Source organism: Nicotiana sylvestris, chromosome 9 (assembly GCF_000393655.2).
Source record: "Nicotiana sylvestris chromosome 9, ASM39365v2, whole genome shotgun sequence".
Lineage (NCBI taxonomy): Eukaryota > Viridiplantae > Streptophyta > Magnoliopsida > Solanales > Solanaceae > Nicotiana > Nicotiana sylvestris.
Window position 1 is genome coordinate 160,858,790 of NC_091065.1, and position 10,569 is coordinate 160,869,358.

A 10,569-nucleotide genomic window follows, 5' to 3' on the forward strand; every position below is an offset into this window, starting at 1 on the left:
ACAATTCATGCATTATTAATATTCACTCTTGTATTATTATTCCCGATCCATGCATGTATTGTAATTACGGCATAGCTAGACGCGCGGGAAACCAAATTAACGACCTCTAAACAACAATAACAACCCAGTAGAATCTCACCGGTGGGGTTTGGGGAGGGTAGAGCGTACGCAGACCTTACCCCTATCTCGGAGGTATAGAGAGACTGTTTCCGTGATTGACGACGACCTTTAAATTATTTGTTTATGAGGTTTGATTAACTTGGACAAGATTGTTTGTATTCATATTTCAGGCTTCAGTTCACTTAATTAAACTACCTATATGAGAACATCACATGAAGTACTAATACTAAGAGAAAAGACTCAATGTAAGGCGGCTTTTAAACAATTCTCACGTTTAACTGTCTCATTCACAAAATTAGACTGACTTGTATTATTTCTTTTATAAGTTCAACTTTTTGCGTATTCAGAAAGATTCTTTAATTTGGCCAACTGGCTACTATAGGGACTCTTTTCTTCCAGTTATATAATCCTTGTCTCTCAAATTCAAGATTTGTAAACCAATTCGTTATCCCTTTCTTCAACTTTAACTTCTATATACTTGAGATTTTATCTCTATATATAGCTAAATAAATGGGTGGTTTACATATACTTATAGCAGTTTTGTTAATTTCTTGTGTTAGTATATTCTTGCCAGAGTTGGCTTCTGCTCAACTCAGGACCAACTATTACGCAAAAACATGTCCTAATGTTGAAAGTATTGTTCGCAATGTCGTTAATCAGAAAATCCAACAAACAATTATCACAGTCCCTGCAGTTCTACGTCTCTTCTTCCATGACTGCTTTGTTGAGGTATATACTGTTCTCTCCTAGCTTGTATTAAAAACTTCGAAATAATTAATGCACACAACTTCAAACTAAAAATGCTTACCATAACTTAGAATATGTAGTGGCCTCCTTATATATATGATGGACAATTCTTTACAATTCATATCATGAGTTTATTTTTGGTGTTGGAGTAATTAGGTCCAACATTAATTTTCTTGACGTGATACTAGAACAAGACACATCTCATTATCGCTTACTAAAGTAATGTCGAACGAAGGAAATTGGATCATCAAGTCACCCATGTAGGTCAACCCCAATCCACTTAAATAAATAAGTAATACTATATATTTGTTATGTATTTAATATTTACAAATAAAAAGGGGGGAAGACGACGTGTAGGACTCTAACAATTAATACCGCTTCTGAAAGATAAAATAAAACGCTCTGATGCTATAAAGGAAAAAAATAATAATTCAAAAACACATAGTTCCCCAATTTTCTTCATAGATTTGTTTCACTAGTGATCAAAGTTATCACATGCCACTGATAAGAACTACATCGAAAAGTTTATAGTCTAAGTCGTAACTGTTATAGAGATTGCTCCAATATTCATAGAAGACCGTTATTACTCTTTTCCGAATATTTCATAGAAAAGTTTTGGAAGGAAGGAGAGAGTTTTGTCTACTATTCTTAAGAAAGAAAACGTTACGACTGAAAGTTAAAAAGAAAAAAAACTATTTAAACAAGATAATTCTTGTTTAAATGACATATCTATTCCCTTAGGTGTGCCTTTTCCTCTCTTTTTTTTTTCTTTTTTCTTTTCACTTAATTTTATTTATTTCTTGGGTGCCCCATATTGTTCATTACATACTCCATTTATATATTGTCCACGGTCCAAATATTCCGTATGACTTTTTAAATGTCCTTACTGATAATGAATAAACTATTATCTTCTTATATGGTTTTGGATAACTTTTTTTAAATAAAGTTAGGCCCAAAGTCCATTTTCTTGATAGTAATAGTCTAATACGCTCTTTTTATGTGGATGTAGGGGTGTGATAGTTCTGTGATAATAGCATCTACACCAGGGAACACAGCAGAAAAGGATCACCCAGACAATCTTTCATTGGCTGGAGATGGATTTGACACTGTGGTCAAAGCCAAAGCGGCCATTGACGCAAACCCAATTTGTAAAAATAGAGTCTCTTGTGCTGACATTCTCGCTATAGCCACTCGCGACGTCATTGAGCTCGTTCGTACTAGTACTTTTTAAATTGTTACCTTTCTTTTTATTACACTCACAATTTAAAGGCAATTAATCGATAATAGAATAATAATAGTTGTAATTAACCTACTATAATAAGTTAGACAATACTAATAATGCAAAAATCTTTACATGTAATCAGTATATAACTTAGATCTTTTCATTTCTTTTTTTTCCTTTTTTGGCTTAATACATGCTTGATTATATTAAGATTTCTTGGCATAATATAAAATGGAAAAATGACACTGTATAGTCACTCTCAAAATAATAACCGAAAAATATATATATTTTTGTATATATATTTTTGTATGTTATATCCAAAAAATATGTAGTTTGTATACGTTTTGCGGCTACCAAATATAAATAGATGCAGAGACGGATCTAGGATTTGAAGGTGGTGGGTGCCATAATTTCTTTTAGTGTATACCTTATAATGACTAATAAAAAATTAGTTAGGAATGTTTATTCGATTTTTTAAATAAGAAATCATACCTTAATTATAACAACACAAGTAAAATCAACATTTTCACTAGTTACATCTTTTTTTGTATATTAAAAATAAATTTAAACAAGATAACATGGACATACATCAAGCAGAATAAGAATTTTTAAAAAAATATCTTCAATAGATAAATTATACCCCACATGTATAGAATTAAATAAACTACAAGTTTTTAAAAAAACAAAATCATAAATCTCATATTTTTCAAGCAATTCTTACGAAAATTTTGTCATAATTTAACAGTAAAGAGATTTAAATTATATTTAAAAACTATAGAATAACACAAATTTTTATGATATAAAAAAAAAGATGATTTTTTTTATCTCAATCGAAAATTTCCATTAAGACCCAAATTTTTCGGGTATGAAAGAAGAAAACTCATAAATTTGAGACCGAGAGGAATGCTTATTTTATAGAATTTTATAATTTTGGAGTTTCTTTTTTGAGTGTTCTTGTGAGAGAGCACATATAAATAATAGAATATAAAAAAAGAAAATTACAAAAATAATGAAAAGATAAATAGAAATTTGGGAGGTAGCCAAAAAGGAAAATGATTGGGACAAAAAGAAATAAAAAACACACGAAAAGGGAAAGTCGGACAAGGTTCAAGATAATTTCCATCTTGAATTTTACACACGAGAAAAACTTTCAAAAAGATTTATCAGCCATGATACCTTTGTCTAATTTACGACTGTGGGTGGTAGGATCAGATATTTAACCTAATTTAAGAAAATTTCAACATATGTATATAAAATTTTTATCATCTTAGCGGGTGCCATGCCACCCCATTGTAAAGGGGTGGATCCGCACCTGAATAGATGGCGAGCTAAAAGTGATATTTTCCCTAATAATTTTATAAAATGCAGTCTGGTGGACCAAGGTACCAAGTGGAATTGGGAAGGCTAGATGGTTTCACATCAAAAGCTTCAAATGTGGAAGGCAACCTGCCAAAGCCAACTTTCAATTTGGATCAACTCAACTCTATGTTTGCTTCTCATGGTCTAGATCAGACTGACATGATCGCCCTCTCTGGTAATTCAGACTACTTTTTTCGTTTTATTTTATGATTGGACACAAAGTGTTTAAGAAAAAACTTTTGACACTTAACAGCGGCCCATACTCTTGGAGCTTCTCACTGCAACAAGTTTTCGAATCGGATTTACAACTTTAGCCCTAAAAATCCAGTGGACCCAACCCTAAGCAAGACATTTGCAGCCCAATTACAGCAAATGTGTCCCAAGAATGTGGATCCACAGATAGTCATCAATATGGATCCAATCACACCCAATACCTTTGACAATGTTTATTTCCAAAACCTACAAAAAGGAATGGGCCTATTCACCTCAGACCAAGTGTTATTCACAGACAAAAGATCCAAAGGAACTGTTGATTTGTGGGCCAGTAATTCCAAAGTTTTCCAAACAGCATTTGTGAATGCGATGACTAAGTTGGGCCGAGTTGGTGTCAAAAGTGGCAAGAATGGGAATATTCGTAGAGACTGTGGAGCATTTAATTAAGAGGAAAAAAAAAAGATGATTGATTTTGCTTGAAGTTTGCATTGCTTGTGAATGATGACAATAAAAGATTGCAAACTAGAATTTAGTTGTTTTTCTAATAAAATGGGACGAAGTTCCTTAATTTGTCCATAGGGTGGGTGAGTTGCAATAATAATATGCTCGAAGTCCAACTTTAAACTAGGGGTATATGGCAAACTTGCATATTTGTAAACATATTGATGGTAAAGGTAAAATTTTATTCCTATTTTAATTAATTGAATATGTTGTTTCGGATAGCATAGTATTTTGAGTCGTTTCACATTTAACTCTCTTGAGAATGGGCATATTGCTATTAGTTCGATGATCCCAATAGGATGTGGTGAACGGAATTAATTATTGTGAACAATAGAGGATAAAATGCAGTAGCCATATGTACAATTCTCATTCTACAAGGTCTACTTTCAGTGTACTCTTTTTTTTACACTCTATCCTGTGACCTTAAAAGTAATTAAACTACGGGAACTACCCGTGATTAGTGAAATTGATTGCTAAAAAGTATGATAAGTAATTTTTTATAGCATGCTAAATTGTTCTACCGACCGTTTTGTCTAGGTTAAACATATGACCAGTTTTTCTTTATTATTTTACAAGTTTGGGTGCTTTTAATTCCAGTACTAAATTCAGTATATATTTGTATGATTTTGCATTTATAGATATATAGTACAACCGGATTTCATCTAATCACTTAAGGCGTTCAACTTTTGTTCCACTGAGATATATAGTAAAACTAACGTTATCTAATATAATGTTCAAATTCATAGCCGAACGCATTAACTAAACTCACTGTTTTGGGTGATTACAACTGTAAAAGACAAAATGTTTCAAATTTAACCTATGTAAAATTGCTATGTGTTTTGCAAATACAAAATCGTAAGATTGTCTCTTTTTGAAACGTCTGTATATTCTATAATATAATACCTAAATTGGAGCATGCATGGCTAATGACTCCTGACGTAAAACTCTATAACAGCCATATATATGCACATCAATTGAGGTAAAGGATAAGAAGTCTACGCGGAGCCAGGAATTAGCATTAAAAGATTAAAAAATACAGGAACTTTTATCTAGATATACAAAGTTATATAAATAATTACGCAGTTTAGTGAGAGAATCTATTTTTTCAAAAAGCAGCAATATTTTTAAAAAATATATATGAATACGGTTAAAATTAGGCCTACCCGATTTTACTATTTGATCGAGACCAGAAGTTGCATCGAGGGTTAGCTTCGTAGTGGAGCAGATCAAAGTGACAAAGACAAGGTACCGAGTTCGAGGTGCCTGTCGAGATCGAGGCCGCCAGCGATCGAGACCAAATATGGCATACTTCGAGCAAAGCGCAATAACAGAAAAGCAAGATATCCGTGACTGGTCGAAGATCATGGCGAAAATCTCGAAACGGATCAAATCAAAGGCAGTTGTTTAGGCAAATCAAAGGCACCCGGTGACCATTGACTCTAAACACCTCATTATTTTTATTCTTCAAGTGCAATGCACCAAAGGGTGTCACACTCACAACCTCAAACGGGCCACTCTATTTAGACTTTAACTTTCTGGGAAACATCCGCAACTGTGAATTGAACAACAACAGAAGATCACCCTCTTTAAACTCTTTGTTCCAAATGTACTTGTCATGAAGATATTTCATCTTCTCTTTGTATAAGGACGAACTTGTGTATGCATGGTACCGGAACTCATCCAACTCATTCAAATGTGCCACCTTAAGTTGGCGGTGACATCCCACTCAAGATTCAACTTCTTTAAAGCCCACATGACTTTGTGCTCAAGTTCCATCGGAAGATAACAAGCTTTCCCGTACACCAACCGGTATGGAGACATTTCGATAGGTATTTTGTAAGCCGTCCTATAAGCCTATAAAGCATTATCAAGTTTCTTTGATCAATCCGTTCGGTTAACATTCACTATTTTGGACAAAATACTCTTTATCTCCCGATTGGAGACTTTCACTTGACCGCTTGCTTGTGGATGATAGGGAGTCGTGACTTTATGAGTGACACCATACTTGATGAGTAAGGTGTCGAAGGCTTTGTTGAAAAAATATGGCATCCCATCGCTTATGATAGCCCATGGAGTACCAAACCTTGTGAAAATATTCTTCTTCAAGAACGCCACCACTTCTCGCTTCATTGTTGGGTAAAGCAACGGCCTCAATCCATTTGGACACATATTAAACCGTGACAAAGATGTAGGTATTTCCATAAGAACTCACAAAAGGACCCATAAAGTCAATACCCCACACATCGAAAATATCAATCTCCAGAATAGTGGTGAGGGGCATTTTATTTTCTTCGAAATTCCATCAGCACTTTGACATTCATCACAACGTTTGACTAGATCACTTGCATCCTTGTAAGAAGTGGGCCAATAGAAACCGCAACTTAGCACTTTGGTCGCCGTTCTTGCTCTACCATGGTGACCACCATAAGGCGAAGAATGGCAAGCCCCAAGAATTTCACTTTGTTCCTCCTCCGGTGCATATCTTCTAATCACTCCATCCGCACAAATTGGAAAAGGTACGGTTCATCCCAATAATAGTCTTGACAATCCCGTTTGAGCTTCTTCCTTTGGTTTGAAGAGAACTCAACCGGAATGATACCACTCACAAGATAATTTGCTAGATATCCGCAAACCAAGGCACCTCTTTAATTGAAATAGCCAAGAGTTGCTCATCGGGGAAGGAGTCATTGATTCAAGGCCATCATGCGGCCTCTCCTCCTCCTCCAAACGAGACAAGTGATCCGCCACTTGGTTTTCACTTCATTTTCAATCTTGAATGTCAATATCAAACTCTTGCAACAAAAGCACCCATCTCATCAACTAGGCTTTGGAATATTTCTTGCTCATAAGATGATGAAGTGCCGCATGATCCGTGTGGGAAATTACTTTTGCACCCATCAAGTACGGGCGGAACTTTTCCATAGCAAACACAATGGCAATGAGCACTTTCTCCATAACGGTGTAGTTGACTTGGCCACTATTCATGGTCTTACTAGCATAGTAGACCGGATGAAAAATCTTGTTGATGCGTTCTCCCAAAACAACCCCTACCTCTACATCGCTTGCATCGCATATGAGCTCAAAAGAAACACTCCAATTTGGAGCGGTGATGATGGGAATAGTAGTCAACTTGAACTTTAGCAATTCAAAAGCTCTCATGCAATCATCATTGTAGTGTAACTTAGCATCTTTCTCCAAAATCTTGCACAACGGGTTTACCACTTTAAAGAAATCCTTGATGAAAAGCTGGTAAAACCTCGCGTGGCCTAAGAAACTCCGCACGCCCTTCACCGAAGTTGGAGGTGGAAGTTTAGAAATTGCCTCAATCTTTGCCTTATCGACTTCAATGCCATTCTTTGAGATCTTGTGGCCAAGGACAATGCCTTCCTCAACCATAAATGACATTTCTCCCAATTGAGCACCAAATTTATTTCTTCACATCTTGCCAACACTTTATCCAAGTTGGCGAGACAATCATCTAAGGAATTCCCGACCATCGAGAAGTCATCCATGAAGACTTCAAGGTAATCCTCCACTATGTCCGTGAAGATCGCCATCATGCACCTTTGAAAAGTCTCTGGTTCATTGCACAACCCAAATGGCATCCAATTGAAGGCGAAAGTACTATAAGGACATGTAAAGGTAGTTTTCTCTTGATTTTTCGGAGCAATAAGAATTTGATTATAGCCAGAATACACATCAAGGAAACAATAGAAAACATGACCGACCAATCTATCAAGCATTTGATCTAGCAAGGGAAGTGAAAAATGGTCCTTCCTTGTGACTTTGTTAAGCTTACGATAGTCCATACACAATCTCCACCCAATTACCATTATTGTAGGAATCAACTCATTCTTGTCATTGGTGACCACCGTCATGCCCCCTTTCTTTGGGACACATTGAACCGGAGAAGTCCACGAACTATCAGAAATGGGGTAGATAACCCCGACATCCAACCACTTGATGATCTTCTTTTTGACAACCTCTTGCATGGCTTCATTGACTCTCCTTTGATGTTCAATAGATGGTTTGGCACCTTTCTCCAAGTTAATCCTGTGCATGAAAAATGTGGGGTTTATCCCCCGAATATCCACCAATGTCCATCCAATAGCCTTCTTCCTCTTTTGTAGCACCGCCAATGTAGAGTCTACCTACACGTTAGTCAAACAAGAGGAAAGAATAATCGGTGAAGTATAAAAAGGGCCAATAAATTCATACCAAAGATGTGGAGGCAATGGCTTTAACTCCAAGATAGGAGTCTCTTCAATTGAAGGCTTTGTAGGAGGAGTTGTCCTATTTTCAAAATCCAATGACAATTTGCGGGGTTCATAAGTGTACGACCCCATTCCTTGCAAAGGGTTCATACATTCCACAAAGCCCTCCATATATTCATCATCAAAGTTGAGCAAGATGGACTCTAATGTATTATCAACATTTATCACAACACTTGTTTCATCCATAATCACATCGGTCACCAAGTCCACGAAAGAGCACACCTCATTGCTATTGGGTTGCTTCGTAGACTTACACACATGAAAAAAAATACTTTTTCATCACATATCCAGAAAGTAAGTTCTCCGGCTTCAACATCAACTAGAGCCTTCCCGTAGCAAGGAAAGGTCTTCAAAGAATAATCGGTAACTCATAGTCAACCTCACAATCAAGAATGACAAAATCCGCCGGAAGAATGAATTTATCGACATGAACCAAAACATCCTCAATCACTCTCAATGGTCTCTTCATGGTACGATCAACCATTTGTAATCTCATAGATGTGGGTCTTGGTTGCCCAATTCCCAAAGTGTTGAAAACCGAATAGGGCATCAAATTGATACTTTCCCCAAGATCACAAAAAGCTTTAGCAAACTCGGCACTTCCAATGGTACAAGGGATTATGAAAGCACCAGGATCTTCTAAATTGGGAGCCATTGAATGCACAATTGCACTCACTTGATGAGTCATTTTTATAGTTTCACAATTCATCGACCGCTTCTTTGTCACGAAAGCCTTCATAAACTTTGCATAACCGGGCATTTGCTCCAAAGCTTCAACAAATGGCGCATCGATTAATATACTCTTCATCATGTCAATGAAATTTTTGAATTGATTCTTGCCATTTTGCTTGGCAAGCCTTTGAGGGTATGGAGGAGGAGGCTTAGGCAATGGTGCCTTAGCCTTTTGCACTACCAGTTCCGGTATATCGACAATGTGATCCCGAGACGGGTTCACTTCCTCTTGAGTCTCTTCCATATTGTCATCAATATCAATCCGCACTTCATCATTTACTTGTACCACATTGTTCGGAGTCTCATATTCTTGTACTACTTGCTCATCATCCACAAGTTTCCTTTTACTAGAGAGGTGGGTGCATTCCCACCTTTTCCACTCATAGTCGTAACGGTCATGACATGTCCCGTGTTGTCCCTACCCTTTGGGTTCACCACCGTGTCACTTGGTAGTGCGCCCTTAGGACGAGTGTTTAGATTTTGAGAGATTTCCCCCATTTGAACTTCCAAGTTATGAATTGATGTATTGTGGGAAGCAAGTTGGGCATCAGAATCAACATTCTTCTCCATAATTTGCTAGAACATATTCTCAATACGACCCATTTCATTGTTGGAAGAACTTGAACCATGGGAAGGATAAGGAAGCGGGTTGTTGATACATCGGGAGCCTTTGAAAACACGACCCCTAATTGCCTTGATTAATTTTCCATCCCTTTTGGTTGTTGCCTCCTCAATATCCTTGGTTGTTGCCACTCCAATTGTCTTGGTTATTTCCACCACTCCAATTTCCTTGATTATTGTTATTATTCCAATTCCCTTGATTGTTGCCACCACTTCAATTACCTTGGCTGTTAGCATTCTAATTACCTTGATTACCTTGAGGTCGCCATTGTTGTTGATTCGGGTCTTGAGAGTTATTTCTTTTCCCTTGAAAGTTGTTCACATATTACACTTCCTCCTCTTATTCATTGTAAGATTCATCTTGGTCAAACCCACTATCTTGCACATAATTCTCCACTCGCTTTTGCACTTTTGGACCCTTGGTCCTTCTTTTTTTCACCATCATGCTTACTCCCTCCATGGCATTGACTTGCTTAGGACTTTGCACTTGTTGAAGTTGATCCTTGGCTAATTGATTCATTATGGTGGTCAACTCGGCAATGGCTTGCCCATGATCATGCAATTTTTTATGTAGGTGAATCATATTCGGATTATCTTGAGGAACATTTGACCTAATTTTTCATGCCGATGAAGTGTCCTCCTTTTTATCTAAAATCTCACAAGCTTCCGCATACGACGTTATCATGAAATTTTCACCGGCAAGTTGATTTACCATATACTGATTGGTCGTATTGATCCCCCGATAGAAATTTTATTGAATCATAGCCTCCGTCATATCAT

At 36.7% G+C, this 10,569-nt stretch overlaps 2 protein-coding genes across 2 annotated transcripts; one reads left to right on the forward strand and one right to left on the reverse strand.

The window, feature by feature from the left end:
- Positions 1–542: 542 nt before the first annotated feature.
- On the forward strand, positions 543–4,379 carry LOC104232775 (peroxidase 51-like). Its single transcript, XM_009786047.2, has 4 exons — positions 543–849; positions 1,877–2,077; positions 3,458–3,623; positions 3,702–4,379. Exons 1-4 carry the CDS (start codon positions 631–633, stop codon positions 4,106–4,108), a joined length of 993 nt encoding a protein of 330 aa, XP_009784349.1. The 5' UTR covers positions 543–630; the 3' UTR covers positions 4,109–4,379.
- A 4,406-nt stretch (positions 4,380–8,785) lies between these two features.
- Positions 8,786–10,026, reverse strand: LOC138878512 (uncharacterized). The gene is made up of 2 exons (XM_070158196.1): positions 9,862–10,026; positions 8,786–9,586 (listed from the first exon to the last, which is right to left on the reverse strand). Exons 1-2 carry the CDS (start codon positions 10,024–10,026, stop codon positions 8,786–8,788), a joined length of 966 nt encoding a protein of 321 aa, XP_070014297.1.
- Positions 10,027–10,569: the final 543 nt, after the last annotated feature.